General features: G+C 39.9%; 1 protein-coding gene across 6 annotated transcripts; it reads left to right on the forward strand.

The window, feature by feature from the left end:
• The first annotated feature begins 1763 nt into the window (after positions 1–1763).
• LOC103057185 (uncharacterized) lies at positions 1764–17063 on the forward strand. Of its 6 annotated transcripts, none has more exons than XM_088132836.1 (10): positions 1764–2171; positions 2314–2350; positions 2493–2766; positions 7284–7452; positions 9072–9131; positions 9623–9757; positions 14460–14612; positions 15427–15487; positions 15602–15729; positions 16264–17062. In XM_088132836.1, the coding sequence occupies exons 4-9, from the start codon at positions 7288–7290 to the stop codon at positions 15703–15705; spliced, it is 678 nt and encodes a 225-aa protein (XP_087988962.1). In that variant the 5' UTR covers positions 1764–2171; positions 2314–2350; positions 2493–2766; positions 7284–7287; the 3' UTR covers positions 15706–15729; positions 16264–17062. The 6 variants fall into 6 exon arrangements, with proteins under 6 accessions (XP_087988962.1, XP_025023798.1, XP_025023799.1 ...); XM_025168030.2 differs by having other exon boundaries at positions 2704–2766; XM_025168028.2 differs by lacking the exon at positions 2493–2766 and having other exon boundaries at positions 1766–2171.
• Positions 17064–18445: the final 1382 nt, after the last annotated feature.

Consider the following 18445-nt stretch of genomic DNA (forward strand, 5'->3'; position numbering starts at 1 on the left):
TATTAGCATTTATTTGCAAACATACAGGCTAAGCAGCAGAAGTAGGGGTACAGCATAAGCAACATATGGCTGAAATTCACTGCTTTCATATTTTAGTGAGATAGCTAACACCCAAGGATGCTTATATGATCCAAACCCAGCTCTGTTTTGCTCTGTTTCTCAGATTTAGATTTGTTATTTTTACAAATGTCTTAACTATCTAATCTTTGCCTGCCTAGAGCTCTATCACTGGAATTTTGTGGACAAAACAATTTACAAAACTGTTGTTAAAAATCAATCATAAACTCCACCAAACTATAATAGAGACAGAAGTGGGTCAGCAAAATCCCCCAAATATCTACCAATAGTGAATGTAGTCTTAGCATAGCTGACAGTTAACCAGAGTAAGACACTTATTCATGGAGAATTCTTCGAATCATAGGGTTGGAAAGGCCAACCCCCTTCCCAGAAGAGGAATCCTCAAACCATCCCAAACAAGGTCCCAGAAGATTCCCAGGTGATGTGGCAAAGTACTGAGGGCAGCAGTTTTCTAGTCTTTATCTTTTGTGATGGAAAGGAGGTATGGGTGCAGGTGAACTTAATGTGATTGGAGCCACTATATGGAGCAGGTATTAGGGAAGCTAATAACTCTCCCACCCACCCCTCCCAATTTCTAAAAGGAATATCATGCATATATCCAGAAAGTTATGGAAAGCAAACTGGAGAAGCAGAGGTGCTGCTCCAAGAAAGATACATTTTCTGACTATACCCGCCTCTTGCCTTTGTTTCTAGCTTACACGCTATGGGAAGCTAAAGCTAGTAAGCCAGCAACAGGTTATGGCCACAGACTGTGGTTAAGGCTTTAGCTTCAACCACATCATAGCTCTGTACCCATATTTGCACATCACGCTTTCAAAGAATAATCACATTGCATCCTGCATAGTTGAGGCTACAACATCCTCCATTTGTAGCTTTTTCTATTTTCCCACTACTTTCATCAGAATAGCTGTATGGTACATTTGAACTGTACCAGTGGCTTCTGCTATTTCCAGAAGGCGGTGCCTGCTGCTACTAGTCTCCAAGTTTTTCTCAGAAGGCAAACATGTTTTCACTATTCTTGATTCAAAGCAGAGCTCCCACTGCCAGTTTCAATCTTTGTGAATATGCTCCCGTGGCTTTAGCACTCCCATAACTCTCTATACAGTTATTTCTCTCCAAATTATGGAAGAACATATACATGCATTCATCTTTATACTTTTACAAACTAGAGGATCTTAAATCCGATGAGGTACAAATTACGTCTCATTTGTATTTCCACACCTCTTGTTTCCCCCTGCTTGTTATGTTTACATTAAATAACAAATTTCCAAAGGCCAATCTTCTGCATAAGTGTTGCCTCAGGGCAAGATTCTACATTTGAACTCTGATGGGAAACATTGCAATATAAACAATTCTCATGAAATGAGAAGAAAGTTGTATTTCTGGCTGAGTCTTTTAAAATGTCAAGCTGAAATACTAAGATGCAATAAACATTGTTTTCCTGTATATGGCTTTAAAGCAGACTTGAGCAGTCTTGTAAAATAAGTTTCAGAGCACAACCTATCCTTTAGCACAGTGTTGTGCAAACTTGGTCACTTTAAGATGAGTGGACTTCAACACCCAGAATTCCCCAGCCAGTGGAGTTGAAGTCCACTCATCTGAAAGTGGCCAAGTTTGGACAACACTGCTTTAGCACTACAGTAATTATGCTGCCTAAGATGCTGGGAGCTGTCATGCAAAATGTGAGAATTAATTCTTCAGGGGAGGCCCTGGTAGCTGTGCACTCAACGACTGTATTTGTCTAGTTAAATAGCTGTAGGCTGGGAGGGTGGAGAGTTACCAAATCCTTGACAAATTAAACTCCAAACTGATATAGGGACTTGGTATTTCTTTTGTATTGCATGCAATGGGTTAAATCCAGAAATGGAAGGAAAGGCAGCAAGAAAAAGTATCACCTGCAAAAGGGAAGGGCAAGGAGTCACATTATGTGGGTGGAGCAAGACCTTATTCTGATTGCAGGAAGAAAAGAGTGGGGCTTGGCAGCCAGAGGCGGTCCCTGGATGACCAAGTCGTCCCCACCAGGCTGCACCTGCTGGCTCAGGCTGGGGAACCTCACAAGCTTCTGTTGAGCGAGGAGGTGAAGCCTGACTGAGGTAAGGCGATGCCAAGCACACATGCCTGGCTCCCACCCATTGGGTTGGGCTGTGTTTCTCTTTCTCTTTGACTGGCAGGAGGTGCAAATGCTTTGGGCCTGTTTTTCTCCAACTTCCTGTTCATTGCTCCTTCTCTTTACAGTATTGGCATAGAGTGGAGGAAAGGAGAACATTCAGAGGTGAGTTCTGCTTTGAATATTGTCTACGACAAAGCAAATATGCGCGTGAGAGACTGAAAGTGTCTTTCCCTGTTTTTCTAGGATTAAAATCTTTTGCCCTTTCTTTCTCACATGTTTGATCTTTTGTTTGATCTTCTTACAGAGGTTCTGATTACCTGGTTATTTTAACCTTCCCAGATTCTTTTAGCAAATGTTCCATGGCTAACAGCAGACGAATTATCTGAGAGCTTTCACACACTAATGAATTACAGCATCACCAGCGCAACCTCAACATTTGAATTTTACCCCCGCCTCCATGATAATGGCCTTGTCCCAAGCATTGCTTTATACAGTCCTATCTCCTCTGTTTACAGTAGTCCAAGAAACCTATCAGTGGCAAAACATTAATAAAGCAGTGACACAAGCTGAAATAACAGGTAATACTTCAGCAGCTCTTTCAAGTCTTCTAGCAGGGTTGGATTTCACTGAGGTTCTCTGTTGTGGAAGGAAGCTGAGCATGACAGATAAAGGAATCCCTGTTACTTGTGTGACCCTTAGACCAGAAAAGCTGTAATCACTACTGTATTTGGACCCATAATCTCCCCTTCCTGTTGCCCTTCCCATGGTCAGATTAACTTTCCAGAACCTGAAGTTCCTGGTATTCTGGGCCACAGCCACTTTTCTTTCCTGAATATGGTTACTTGATTTCAATCATGATTGTTGGACACTACTTACCCAAATAGTGAGAAATTGGTGAGTGCTCTGTGAGAGGAAATTTGTGATGGCAATAGTAATGATAACAGCAATAATAATATTCTATTGATGATACAACAAAGTTTAGTGTGGTCCTATGCATATATATACTGTATATTCTGATATAAGTCCCGAGTAAAGTGGGCGAGGAATTTCAGTCTTGGTTTTCCATGAGTGGGACACTCTAGAACAATAGTGTGCTAATGAGATGTGGAGCATGACAATGTAAGATCCAGGATCCTCAGTCTGGGAAGTGCCCAGATAAGTGTGGATTGGGGCAAAGTCAATGACTGTGAACAAGTGGCAAGGAAGGTGCTTGCTGCTGGCCACGTTTAAAAAAACAGGGCAGTGATGGTAAAACAGACAAGAATAAGAGACAGCCATGTTAAGAGGGCTTAGAGTCATAGAAGTCACCTGATTATTGTTCTGGAGATTACTAAATAGTATTTACTTGAAAAGATGCACACAAAGCATATGTGGAAGTAAACAAACACTGTTATATACTGTATGCATCGGCTATCTAGAGTAGGGGTTTTCAGACTTTTTCAGGTTGTGGAACCTGTTGGTTAAAAAGCATTTCCTGGAACCCCTGATCAAAATGGAAAACTTTAATGACAAAAATGGGCTGCCTTGAAGTGAACTTTTAAACATCGCTCTTAACCTCTCACAGAACTCTATCAAGTTCTCACAGAACCGTTGGGTTCCACAGAACAGTTTTTAAAATCCTGATCTAAAGAAACTCCGTTATGATTCAACAACATTCAGCACTTTTAAACTCTCAAGTGAAAACTTATTTGCCAAAGGTAGTAAAAAATAATTCTCTGTCATTTTCAGTGGTTCACAAATATGCTTGCTAATTTTTATTCTTCTCCCTGGGTTTTTTTTTGTTTGTTTGTTTTTTGGGGGGGAAGAAAGCATTAAAATTTTTGGGAAGAATTAAAATTAAAAGTATTATTTTGTAAAATCAGATCAGGGAGCAGAAGGGACACCAAACTTAAAATGAGTATAACAGATGTTCTGTGAAGAATCAAATCCGTACAATTTTGAAATATTGGAGTACATTTATTTACTTTTAAGTCTGTGTGTTTGTGTATGTGTAATAAAATAGTTTTAAAATTTCATAATGTATCTATCTTTGATATGGGTATAGAAAGAATGCTGCATTTCACTTTAAAACTGTAAAAAAAAGTGATTGCATAAAATGAATCCATTTAATTAAATATCTTACAGATCCTACAGGCACAGATTTCTCTTATTTATTTCCAAAATCTGCAGTGCTGTGATTCTCATTAATAATGTTTGGAGGACCATGAAGTGGTAGACTCACACACTGGCTGTAGCAACCCGCCCCCCCAGCCGCACTCATGCTGCACCACACTGCAGCACTCGCCCCCCCCGCCCACCTGCACTCCGAGGCACTCACCTGCCCAGTCTGCTTGCAAGCCACCTAAGGAAAGGCTTGTTGTGACCGGGACTTGCAACTTCATGCCAGCTTCCCCACTGACTTTGCTTATTGGAAGCCAGCAGGAAGTCGTATATTGTGGTCACATGAAGACCTCACTTAATGACCTGTGATCCTCACTTAATGATAGTAGTGGGGGCTGCTGGGATTGCCATTGCTAAGTGATGCAATCACATTACATTGTGCTTTACGACCACATCGCTTAGCGATAGTAATTCTGGTCCCAATTACCGTTGTTAACCGGGGACTACCTGTAATGAAAAGCACGAAGCCTTTTATTTAACTGGATGGTCCCAGCATATTCCAGATGCATAGATGGTGGCCCATGATTGTGAAAAGTTCAAGAAACAATGTTGTGAAAGATGCAAAATAGGCTTGCTACAGAGATCGTTATACATTCACCACTGATAAGTGTTTGTCTCAGTCAGGAGATGTACTACGGGTCATGCAAGTTTGGTGCAAGGCAGATCTGGGGTTAAGGTTAACAAGATTCCTAGTTTTTTTCTTTTTGCCTATATTTCTTTACCTCATTTTTAGGCATAAAATATTTAGACCTATAAATATACCATGAAATTAAATGTGAATGTGCCAGGCCTAGAGAAAAGAACCACACTCATGTTCCTTTAAAAAGGAAAACAAAAGACAATTTCAGCCCATTTCAAACCATGTGAATTGATAATAATTGCAAAAATTTTTTTAAAAAAGAAAACATGAAGAATGTACTTGTACACAATAAAATTCAAAGAAATTTGAGCAAATTGTTTAAAAACTTATTTCCATTTTGTAGAAAGCAACCCAGTTTGTTCACATTAGAAATGTCAGTGTGTCAGCTAAAGTCTGAAGAAGTGGTAATGGGCCCTTTGGTTTTTTTTCTGTATAATTTTTTATTAAGAGTTTTGAAAAGAAGATTAAAAACTAACAAGAACTAATATAAAGAAAAGACAAAAAGGAAAAGACAAAAAAGAAAAAGACAAAAAGTGCAAAAAGAATAAAAAGAAATAGAAAGAAGTAGCTTCTGATTTTCTTCACAGCAAATATAAGTACAATTACAAAATTATCTCTTACTCTATGGTTACAAAAAGAAAAGCTCTCTCTTTTCTATTATTTATTTTTTCTAATCATCAAAGCCATAAATTATATTTCATGCAAAAAATCTGTAAGGGGTTTCCAGTCAGCAAAATACATAGATATTGTCTTTTCTCTAATCAAGGAAAAACAATTATTTTTTAATATTTTTTTTATCCTGCCTTTATTTTATAAATAACTCAAGACAGTGAACATACCTGATACTCTTTCCTTCTTCTATTTTTCTCACAACAACAACCCTGCGAGGTGAGTTAAGTTGAGAGAGTGACTGACCCAAAGTCACCCAGGTGGCTTTCATGCTTAAGGTGGGAGTAGAACTCAGTCTCCTGATTTCTAGCCTGGTGTCTTAACCACTAGACCAAACTGGCTATTCCAAATTCCTTCTCTCTCAGTTCCAATAGAGCCAGATTATCTAATTTTCTTTCCAACTCTGTAACTTCTGTCTTACTCTCTAAAATTCCACTTTGTCATTTGTTTTACCTCTCCAGATGCTTGTTTTATAGTTTTCCATCTTTTTAACTTCTTCTTTCATCTCCTCTTTAATCTTTACAAGTCTTTTATCCATTACTTTTTCAAAAGCTGCTAATTTGTTGCCTGTTTGTTCAAATAATTTCTGAAGCAAATCTGCTGTAACTGTTCTCTCTGCAGGTGGCTATAATGATCCTCTTCACCCCTCTCTTGCTGCTTTTCTAGTGGTTGATATTATAATCCAAAAAGGAAAGTGTCTCAAACAAAGGAAAAGCAAAAGGCAAGCTTCCCCCCCCCCTTTCATCTTTCTGTGCCTTTGACACTTTTGTCTCTAATGGCACTCCATAGTTTCAAGCTACAACCTAAGTCACATCACATTAGCAACAAAGCATCACAGTCTGGGTCATATTTACCTCTATCTTTTGTTATGTAGAATCTGCCAATTACAGGCACTCTTTAATAGTAAACACAGGGCATTCCCATTAAGGTCTGGTCCCTTTGTCTAGTTTAGTTCAAGTTTATGCAAAAGCACTTTCATCAAAAATAAAAGTAATAAAAATAGAAAAATATCTGTCCCTTTTATCTGCTTTAAACTTTCTTAAATCATCTCTTTGTTAAGATTTATGTGAAGAATTTTTGAATCTTTAAATCCTTAAAGTCTCTTTTTAATTTTGTAATCCAGAAAAAAAGTTAAACTCACCAAAAGGAATCTTATCTTTGCCACAAAGGAAATCTCTCTTTATCTGTAGCTTAATTACTTCCGAAAGTGGTTAAGAAATGAGATGGCTAAACTTTTTGTCCATATAAGCTACATTATGGTTGTGAGCATAGATGGAATCCCGCGACTCCTAGCCACTTGACTCCCAAGCTGACTGCAAAAACTTCCATTTCTGCAGTTTACTCATGAGGAGCAGTCATCCGGAGTACAAGTGGGTTATCTCACAATCTCTCTTTGATCTGGAGGGGTTTCACTAGCCGGTGTCCTCCCTCCAGCCAGTGTTCTCAGCCATAATGTCTCTCTGTGCCTCCAGAGATGTCAGCCATAATCCTCACCAGAAGTTCCCAGAAGTACTAATGAACATTTTGCAGGCATCTTCTGTTCAAAACATATTACAGGAGCTGTCTTCTTTCCAACAATCTCTGTGCTTCTTTCTGACTTGAATCTATGTGTGTATTTGTATACAGTGGAATGAATCGCTACAGATATTTCATCTTCAACCAGAGAAACATGGTGGTATTGGGGCTATTCCAGATAGCTTGTGCTACAGTTTGTACCATCAGTGGATTAATAGATGGTGCTTTCAGAAAGGAATCAGCACTGAGTAAATCTAAGATACCCATTTGGGCTGGAATGGTAAGCTACATTTTCTATCCTCCCTCCCAGAATTTATTAAGAATTTGTTATCAGTTCCAGGGAACTTGCTGTTTCTTACTCCACATTCAGGCAAATATGACCTAAATTTCACAGTAAGATGTATAGCTAAGTACGTAGTGTTTCAAGTGTCAATTATAAAGAAGAAAATCTCAGTCATAATTTTTCTACTTGCTCTAGAATGGCAGGTTGTTGCTTTCTAGGTTCCAAGATGTGTAGGTGATTTGTAGGGTTTCTTGTATAATATGTAGATATATAATAAACATCTTGCTAAGTGGGTTTCTGGGGTTTCCGAACATTGGATGTTTCTGAACATTGGAAGTTTCTACCAGCATCTCTCACTGATAACCTTGGTGCCTAGACTGCTTATTTCACCCATCTAATATGTGCAAGTATTTGCTTTGGTAGTAGCTGATACAAAGAAAGAATGTGAGCATATGAAAAACTCTACTGAATCCAGCTATAGGCCCATCTAGTCCAGCATTCTGTGGGGAGCTCATGCAGGACAGTGAATGATCCCTTCCACTACTGCTTGCCAATAACCAGGATTCAAGACATGTTACAGGAGGCAGTAAACAGCGATAAAAATAATAGTTCATGACAGTCTGATCCTCCATGAACCTATCCAGGGTTCTTTTAAAACCATCCCAATGGTCTGCTATTAGCACAACTCTGGTGGCAAATTCTAATGTGGCATGTGGTGTCTGCCTTATTTCAGCTGTTGGAACTGCCCATTTAAATAAACTTCTAGTTTTAATTTCTGAGTCCTATATGAAAAGTGAGCTCTGAATGGGCATAAAGAAATTGATTATTTAAAAAAATGTTATTTCTTAGGGTCAACAGAAGAGAATTTAATTTAAGTCAATATAATTTAACTTTAATGGGGATCGATGTGTGGGCATTTGTGTTTGAGCTCGCTGCCTACCTCTGTCCTGGCCTGTGGTCTTGAGGTATTTCCTTGTCTCCATTTAGCTCATTATTTTTTCCAAAGGGCAGCTTAAAATTAGGACAGGAGAGTAACAAAATTTGCTAAACTTTGTCACTAGTATCTGATTTTTAAAAATAGTATCCCATGTATAAAACAAGCTTGACTCCTAGAGACTTCATAAACACGTCAATGAAGTTTTCTTGGCAACAGTATGGAAATTATTTTTGTTACATTCTCCTGTAGATGTTTTTTTTTCAATTTCCAGTCTAGCCTGCAGCCCTCCCACTCAACCAGCGTACTAACCAGACATGACCCTCCTTAACCTCCAAGCCCAAGAAAGGGCAGCAAGGTGTTGGTACATCTGTCCATGGTCCTACTCCAATCAGCCAAGAGGGCTATAGATAATTCTAAATACGGAGATTGTCTGTAGTTCCCTTTGCTGATAAAGTACCTTCCATGGATGGAGGAAGAGCTTTGAGGGGCTGCTAAGAAAATTAGGACTTTCCATCACTGTACAAATAGCTCATAAGAGTGTTTCTGGTTGACCTATATCTTAGTGGAACTAAAGATTCTGACTTTTTTATGTGATGAAATTAACCACAGTACAACTTTACATTCATGGTTTTTTACTTTGTCCCCCTGCCCTCCCTCTCCCCTACTTTCTGTTTCATAGTTTATGAGCATTCCTGGAATTATGGCTTTATATTCATCTCAAAAAAAAAATCCAATTCTGGTGAGTTCCTATATTGTTTATTTGTTTAAGAGCAGATTTCAAAAGACAAATGAATGTTTAATGTGTTATAATTGTAATAATAATAATAATAATAATATAATAATAATTTATTAAACTTGCATGCCACCCAAATCTCAAAGATTCTGGGTGGCTCACAACAATCAAACAAAAAAATTACAATCAAATCAATAAAATGTAATAGATAAAGATAAAAGATGGTGCACACGATGACGCGAAGGGTAACCCTCTCCCTCACCAAAGGCTTGGGTGAAGAGCCATTTAGCTTTTATTTTTACCATGTATTTTAGTGGTTTATATTCCCTAAACAACTTTCTATGTGATTCCTTCAGTGCACTTCACATAGAATCAAATATATCTATATCATGGCCGGTTCATATTCAGATATGGTGTGAAGATACATTTCATTTGTCTTCCTTGAGGAAAATAAATAAATCAAATCAAATCTTTTGTTTTCTGTGTCCTTTGCACAGGTGAATGCCATGATAATTACTTCTGTATTATCCTGTTTCACCACTTTAACTGTAATCATTTATGCCTCTATGACATTAGAGTATGGTGAAAAATATGAGGGGTCCAATAATGTGTCCTTTAATCACCCAGCTATCGTAAGTAGCATACTTTGTGTCAAATATTCTCCATTAAATTCCTGTTCTTTTATAAACATTGCATGTTATTCTAGTTCATGCTCCTAGTGCCAATCCAGTCTTACTCTGGTTCCATTAGATTATTTGGACTACAGGTCCTGTAATCACAGCCAGTGCATGATAGACGCTGAAATCTAACCTGTTTGGAAGGCATCAGTTTGAAAGATCTCCTTTAAACTCTGGGGTGTACAATGCAAATCCAAGTATTAGTATCATGCTATGTTACCAAATGGTATACAGTGCTCTGGGGAGGTCAGGGCGGATTACACTATGCAGGTGGTGACGGGGAAGGGGTGTTATGATGGAAGTCAGAGGGTGGGCCGTTCTTGGGGAAGACACCCCTGGTGTTTAGTATCGGTGGTGTGTTCCTGCCCTCTGGACTCAGACCCAGGCCCTGGACAGCAGACCTGTGGAGACCCTGGCTTTTGGCTGCTGCTTCTTAACACCAGGTCAGTCAACAACAAGGCCCCCCTTACTGTATATGTGAATTGATCACTGAGGAGTGGGCCAACCTGGCATGTATCACTGAGACCTGGATGGGCCCTGAAGGGGGAGTGCCCCTTTCAGAAATGTGCCCAGCTGAGTTTATGGTTTGGCACCAGCTGAGACCCCAGGGTAGGGGAAGAGGGGTAGCGGTTGTCAACAGAGAATTTCTGTTGGCCTTCAGGGGCACTGCTCCACAAGTGGCCAGCTGTGAGACCCTGTTTCTGAAGTTCGGTTCACAAGCACAGTTAGGATTGTTGTTACTGTACCAGCCTCCCTGTTGCATAGCAACTTCCCTGCCTGAGCTGCTGGAGGCTGTCGCAGGGCTGGCAGTGGAGTTCCCCAGACTGATGGTCCTGGGGAACTTCAATCTGCTGTCCCTGGGGCGTGCCTCAGAGGCAGCTCAGGAGTTCATAGCTACCATGGCCTGTCCCAGATTATCTGTGACCCGACTCTGGACAGTGGTCTCACACCAGACTTGCTTTTCTTGTCAGAGCAGTGGTAATGTGATCTGAAGGAGGAATTACATCTGTCCCCCTTGTCATGGTCAGATCATGTCCTGGTGGCCTTGAGATTCTCCTATGCTACCCCCCTCCACAGGCAGGCAGGATGCATTCAAACAGTCCACCCCCGGTGACTGATGGACCCAATTGGCTTCTAAAGGGAGCTGGGGGTTATACCCAAGAGCCTGCTGCATGGTCAGTGGAGGCCTTGGCTGCCACCTGGAATAGGAAAGTGGCCGAGGCCTTGGACAAGATCGCGCCCATGCACCCTCTCTTGACCCATCAAACCTGACACTCCCCATGCTTTACGGAGGAGTTGAGGGTTTTGAAAAGGGTTAAAAGATGTCTAGATTGCCACTGGAGGAAAACAAGGACCAAATCTGACCAAACACAAGCTAGAGCTGCTATTAAGGCCTATCTTGTTGTGGTAAGAGTGGCGAAATGTTAATATTTCTCTGCTCTTATTGCATCCGCAGAATGCTGCCTGGTGGCCCTGTTTAAGATTACCTGATCCCTTTTGGGAAAGGGGGGCCCAGCAGCCCATTTACAGGGCTGTGCAGAGGAGTTTTCTAGACATCTGGAGGATAAAATCATTCGGATCCAGTTCCAGTTGGATGCCAAGTGTGAGGCATGATCTATAGAGATGCTCAGGGTATGTTCTTATCCTGTTATCTGGGAACAGTTTGATCCTGTTGAACCCAAGGAAGTGGACGGAGTCCTCTGGATGGTCAATGCCACCACCTTTCAACTAGATCCATGTCCCTCCTGGCTAGTCAAAGCTTCCTGGGAGGTGACATGTGGGTGGGTCCAGGCAATGGTGAATTCATCCTTGAGGGAGGGGGTGTTTCCAGCTGCCTTTAAAGAGGCGCTGGTGCACCCCCTCCTCAAGAAGCCATCATTGGATCCCACCATACTGAACAATTTTCATCTGGCCTCCCACCTCCCATTTTAGGGAAGGCGGTTGAAAAGGTGGTGGCATTTCAGCTCCAGAGGATCCTGGAAGAAAAGAATTATCTGGACCCTTTTCAGTCAGGTTTCAGGCCTGGATATGGGATGGAAACGGCATTGGTCACACTCATGAATGATCTCTGGTGGGAGTGGAATGGGGGTAGTATATCCATCCTTGCTCTTCTTGACCTCTCAACGGCTTTCAATACCATCGACCATGGTATCCTTCTGGGTCAACTTGGGGAGTTGGGAGTGGGTGGCCCAGTTTTGCACTGGTTCTCTTCCTTCCTCCAAGGTTGATCCCAAATGGTGTTGAGGTCCAGCTTGCGGCCCCTCCTTTGTGGGGCGTCCCAGGGTTTGGTACTCTCTCTGCTCCTTTTTAACATCTACATGAAACCACTGGGTGAGATCATCCGGCACCATGGGATGATGTAACATCAATATGCAGATGATACCCAGTTATACATTTCCATCCTGGGTGAAGTAAGGGATGCCATGACCACCCTTTCACGGTGCCTGGAGGCTGTGGGGGTCTGGATGGGGTGCAACAGGTTTCAGTTGAACCCTGGTGAGATGGAGTGGCTATGGATTGGCGGCCCCTCTGTATCCAAGGACTTACCATCTTTGGTTTTGGACAGGGTTGCACTGCCCCCGACAGACCCAGTGTGTAATCTGGGGGTCCTCCTGAATTAATGACTCCTGCTCAAGGAGCAGGTGGCAGTCGTGGCCAGGAGGGCCTTTGCCCACCTTCGTGTGGTACACCAGTTATGCCCTTTCCTGGATCAGGAGACTCTCTGGTCAGTCACGTATGTCCTGGTCATCCCTCAGCTAGACTATTGCAATGTGCTGTACATGGGGCTACCTTTGAAGAGTATCCGGAAGCTACAGCTGGTTCAAAATGCGGTGGTGAGGACAATTTTGAGTGCCCCAAGAACAGCACATATAACACCTTTACTGCACAAGCTGCATTGGGTCCCAGTCTGCTTCCAGGTCCAATTCAAAGTGTTGTTATCATCTTTAAAGCCCTACATGGCAGGGTCCAGGTTACCTGAGGGACTGTCTCACCCCGGTCACATCAGCCTGTTTCACCCGGTCAGGCAGAGAGGGCATGTTGTGGATCCTGTCAGTGAGAGAATGTCGGCTGGTAGGCCCAGGATGAGAGCCTTCTCTGCCGTTGCCCCTGCCCTTTGGAACATTCTCCCCCAAAGGTGTGGCAAGTCCCTATCCTCCCGGCCTTCCAGAAAGGACTAAAGACCTGGCTCTGCCAGCTTGCGTGGGGTGATAACAATCTTATCCAATCCTGGGGGTGGGTAGTGCCTTGATGACACTCCCTGAGTGACTGCCAATTATTCTTGGATCTATTTATTTTCTATCTATTAATAGTAGATTGTAATTTTGTAATTTTAATTGATTTTAACTGTTTTGTAAACCGCCCAAAGTCATTTCAATGAGATGGGCGGTGACAAATTTGATATATAAATAAATAAAATAAAATAAATAAATAGTTATAATGTGGTTTTCTTCACTGTCCATATTAATTGGATGTTAAATAAGAGGACAGCTGTATCTAATTACCTCTATCCATCAAGCTTGCAGGATAGATGTGAATTCTGAGAATTCAGGTACATAGAGCGCAGCTGAAAGCAATGCATCTATGTAGTCTAGTGACCAAATATACATGATGTGAATATTAAGTTCTGTCATTGTAGATCACTTCCTTATTTGTTTGATTTATATCCCCACGTTCATTCAGGAGCTCAAGGCAGCATCTTCCACCTATTTTCTCTTGAACTATCTTTGCATCAGTGCCCTAGCATTTGGCCTTGCCATTTTGACAAGCTTCTTTTTCCCTTGGAAAAAGAAGATTGTTCGTGTTAATTATTATGCTAATTACACTTTTATAATTTATGTTAATTACACGTTATATTCTGAAAGCTGTTTTTTTTTTAATGTGGTTGGTTTGGGGCAGAAAGTATGTGTATGTATGCATTAACGTGTGTGTGTGTGTGTGTGTGTGTGAAAGAGATTTTGAAAACAAGACATTTCTAAGATTTACATTTAAGCGGAACAAAATGGAGAAGAGAAGAGTGAAAAGGAGAGAAAGGAGGATACCCTTCCCTTGCACTGCTATGAAAAAAAAATCTAAGCAGTTTTGTAACATCATTAGCTTTTCGATAACTATGACACAAAGTTCTGTGAGCCAGAGTAGTAATTTACCATATGTACTTCCATAGTCCTCTCACAAATTGTATGCTGGTACATCATAATTTCTATTGCGATCTTTTACCATTTTAAAAAATATATTGCTGAAAATAGCATCATAGAAGCATAGAGTTGGAAGGGGGCTCAGAAGTCATCAGTCCCAACCCCCTGCACACTGCAGGATTCACTACCACATCCCCAACAGATGACTATCCAGCCTGTTTGAAAACCTGTAGTATTTTGACTATATATAGAAAAGCAACTAAGAATTTCAGGTATATCCATTTCAATCATTTTGCAGCTTTCACACCATCAGTGGAAAAGATTACCCTCTCTCACACATTCCCAAATCTACTCCAGAGTGGTGAGAAACCTCCAAGAATCTGAGGAAGGAATCTGAGGAAGATGTCCCAGGGCACATCTATTTATTTATTTATTTTTATTAATCAAATTTATACACCATCCATCTCACTTTGCTGTTGTTTGCTGCTGTGTTGATAAAACATGTGCATTTTCTGTATTTTGAGCTGCAGGTATTTGTGCTGGGTAAACTGGTTGAAGGAGCTAACATTACTATGATGATTTCATCAATTTTTAGTATATTTATTGTACTGGTGATTGTGTACGTCAGCTGCCGAAGTCTTCCATGTTGTTCATGCTATGACAGTATCACTGGACTTGTAAGTAGCAACATTAGCAAGCAGTGTGTTCAATCATGAATGCATCACGTTGTAGCACCACTCAAATTAAACAACTGTGGATGTCAATCAGTCCCTAGATGGAGAAAGCTTGCGTCCCCTATAAATTATTGTGAACTTTCCAAGGAATATATATAAAAAGATTTTTTCCCCTTTGTATGTGTTAGATATATTTTTCTTGGACTACTTATGTATAGGAAAAAACTAACTACAATTCTGATTTCAAGGTTTAGTGATTAAAAAGGCATAATTCAATTTTAAGGATGCCCTCTTGTGGGATATGTGCAAAGTTTCCTGTAAATATAGGCTTGTGTACATGATTCAAAAGATATTGCCTATTGTTTCATTATTTATTCCTCTTTTGCACAGCTTGCTATCAGGTTGTTCATGTGAATGATTTAGAAAAATGCTCTTCTGAATAATTGCATCAGTATGGTATCTGTTAAGTAGTTAAATATGATATGATACATAACATTGGTGTCTGTTGTATAATATTTAAATATATGCAATATCACCATCAAAGTTTAGGACTGTGTACAACAAAAATAACAATGGTATAATCAAATACATATATTTAAAATGCCTGTACAAATAAGAACATCTTTCCCTGAAAATATTCTAAACAAAGGTTCCACACGCTCTTACTTACTTGAATCTTAGTTTTGTTACAGAAGTATAACGACTTTTTGTAAATGAAGTGAGCAATATAATGAAATCCTAGTTTTATGTCTAAATTCTGATATCAGTTTGATCCTCATGCAAGTCTGTTTTAGTATTTTCATATTGTCATTCTTAGGAACAACTAAAAAGTAATGAAGACCAGTTACAAATTACAGAATTAGTCTGCCTTTCACCTGGTATGTACAATCTTCTCATTTTTAAAACTTCAGTGTTAAATTATATTAAATATGCAAGAAATGTTTCAACTTTGCTATATGTGACATGTTTATTATATCCAATTTCCATTATAGATCAAGCAGACAAGATTTTTAATTCTCCAGTACAATTTCCACAACAAAATACAGAAACAGATAATGAACTAAGTGAACCTCCTCCATACATCAGGCTCACTTAGAAACACATTCTAGAAGGATGTCATGTAAGAGACCCTTTATAATTTTAAATACATTATTAAATCTATGTAATTGTTTAAGGAAATTGAAAAACTACTGATTCTCTTGAACAGATCCTGAAAATAGAGGCATTAACATTATTGTTTATCTATCTATCTATCTATCTATCTATCTATCTATCTATCTATCTATCTATCTATCTATCTATCCATCCATCCATCCATCCATCCATCCATCCATCCATCCACATATACACGTTCAAATATATGAATGAATTTAGTTTCATGGTTGTGTACAAAAATGTTTTATTATAAACATGAATAAAAATCATATTTAAATACCTTGAATTAGAAATACAGAATGTGAACATTCCCATGAAGGTCTGGTTCATTTGTCTATTTTAATTCCAATTTATTCAAAATAATTTTCACCAAAAAAATAATTTTTCAAAAAAACCCTATCCTCTTTATCAATTTTAAACTTTCTTACATCCACTTCTTGTTAAGCTTTTTGCCCAAAGTTTTTACATCTTTAACCCCCCCCTTTTTTTTCCTTTTTAGTCCAGAAAGAATGTTGACTCACCAAGTGGAATTCTGTTATTCTGCCATTCAGAAAATCTCTCTTTAGCTGTGAATTAATTCCATCCAAAAGTGTCTAAGAAAGTGAGGCTTGTGCGAACCTTGTGTCTATATAGGCTGCATCACAACTATGAGCTTGGTTGAAATCCCTTGACTCCCAGCCACTCATCTCGTGAGACAACCACATACTTTGATATAGAGGATTTTAGAGACCGGTATTCAGTTGAAACCAGAACTTTTCCTTTTAGGAATAATGGACAGTTAGAAAAAAGCCATAGAAGATTATTTCAATATATGATTACTGTGGCGAAATTGCTGTATGCACAGAGATGGAAAGATATGACATTATCAACTTCACCAACCATTCCTCCATAGTAGGTAGATTTTGCTGAAATGGATAAATTGACTTATATGATTAGAGAAAAGAAACTATCTACATTTATTGGTGATTGGAAGCCTCTTATGGACTTTTTGTGTAAAATGAAAAAAATGAACTTGTGATTTATGGTTTTGATGATTAGACAGGATAGATTATAGAAAGAAGAGTGATATTATGTACCATTAGAGAGGTTAAAATATATTTGTACTTATAATTGCTGTGAAGAATATCAGAAGCCACTTCTTTATGTTTTAATTTCTTTTCTATTTTTTCCTAACTTTTTTCTTTTCTTGCACTTTTTGCTTTTTCTTTGATTTCTTTCTCTTTTCTTCTTCTTCCTTGCTTTATATTACTTTATGTTAGTTTTTAGCTTGTTTAAAAGTTTTAATAAAAATTATATTTAAAAAAAGCCTCATGAAACAATCTCAAAAACCTCGGTTCCTGCTGCCTACACAAGAAGAGCAGTTGTCCAGAGCTCACAATCTCTCCTTTATCCAGAAAGAGTGCTGGCCAGAATTTGCCGTCTGGCCATCAATCTGCACTTGTAATGCCATCCCTACTCCTTCAGGGACATCTAGTCTGCTGTAGATCCTCACCCGGAAGCTGCTATCCAAAACTTTGTAGCATTTAATAATTTCTGGTAGGGAAAAGCTTGGTTAGTGTTTCCGAGTTTGGTTATTGCTAAGAATTCTGGGTGTTGAAATCCACAAATGTCAAAGATGTCCAGGTTGGGAAACACTGAGCCAGATGGAGCTGAAAAATGCTCCCTTCCCTCCCGTTGCCTGGCAATTGCCATTGGAGGCCTGATGTGTTAGGAAGCAAAGAGTTTCTGTTTTGGGGGTCATTGTCTGGCAATGCTGTTCATGGGGATGGGGCTTTTATGGGAATTTCAGATGGAACTGAAAGACACGTTCTGGTGTGTGGACATCTTTCACCTCCTCCCATGAAACCTCAGGTTCAGGGTAGCCCTTCTAGTGAATAAGACATGTTAAGTGTCCCCTCCTGTACCTAGAAACCATAACACATTCTACTTCATAGTCTTCTTCTCCATCCTCTAGAACCTGATGGGATGGGGTAGGAACTGGTGCAGAATGCAAGGGACAGGGTGGTTCTTCTCAAACAAGAAGCGACCTGTGGAATACTGGATAACCTTCATTGAGGCAGGCAACTGTAGGCAGAAGCCACTGATACAATTTGATATATAAAAGGAAAATAAACTCAAGAGTTCTATGCTGGTCTATGACCACAATCATCAAATTCATTCATTCATTCCACTTAGAGTCCAGCTTCTTAAGTGGGAGGAAGGCAAAAATTGAGTGGAAACCCCCCTCCCCTCCCCCCCGCAATCTTGATACTTATGCACAACTGCTGCACACTAGTACTCACCCTTGGCCGAATCTATTTCTTTAAGTGGACCTGGAGGCAGGAACTCTGGAGGCAAGATTGGGGCTGATAGTTGTAGACTGGGAATGCAATGAGTTGTTATACACAAATTCTGCAAGAGGCAGCCATTTGGTTTATAGGTAGTCCTTGGGTTATGACAGTAATTGGGACCAGAATTATGTAAAGCGCAACATACCATGTTGCTTAGCGACGGCAATCCTGGCAGTCCCTATTGCTATCGTTAACCAAATCCCACCAGTTGTTAGGTGAGGCACAACTGAGGCACAACTGTTGTGAAACAAGTGTCTTTGAGCCTGAGAGAAACTATAAGACTCAGTCTATGGGTCTCCTTGGAGATAATCCATCCAAGACCTGATATGTGGCAAGCAAATCTGATCCAAC

The sequence above is a fragment of the Python bivittatus genome, unplaced genomic scaffold (assembly GCF_059951505.1).
Source record: "Python bivittatus isolate LINGU-HERP-01145 unplaced genomic scaffold, Pbiv_v1 ctg000070_np1212, whole genome shotgun sequence".
NCBI classification, from domain to species: Eukaryota; Metazoa; Chordata; class Lepidosauria; order Squamata; family Pythonidae; genus Python; species Python bivittatus.

Coding starts and splice junctions, on each gene's coding strand:
- LOC103057185 (XM_088132835.1), top strand. CDS start 7,264: ATGTGTGTATTTGTATACAGTGGAATGAATCGCTACAGATATTTCATC. Junction 7,453..9,071: donor TACCCATTTGGGCTGGAATG/GTAAGCTACATT, acceptor TCTGTTTCATAG/TTTATGAGCATTCCTGGAAT. Junction 9,758..14,459: donor CCTTTAATCACCCAGCTATC/GTAAGTAGCATA, acceptor CTGTATTTTGAG/CTGCAGGTATTTGTGCTGGG.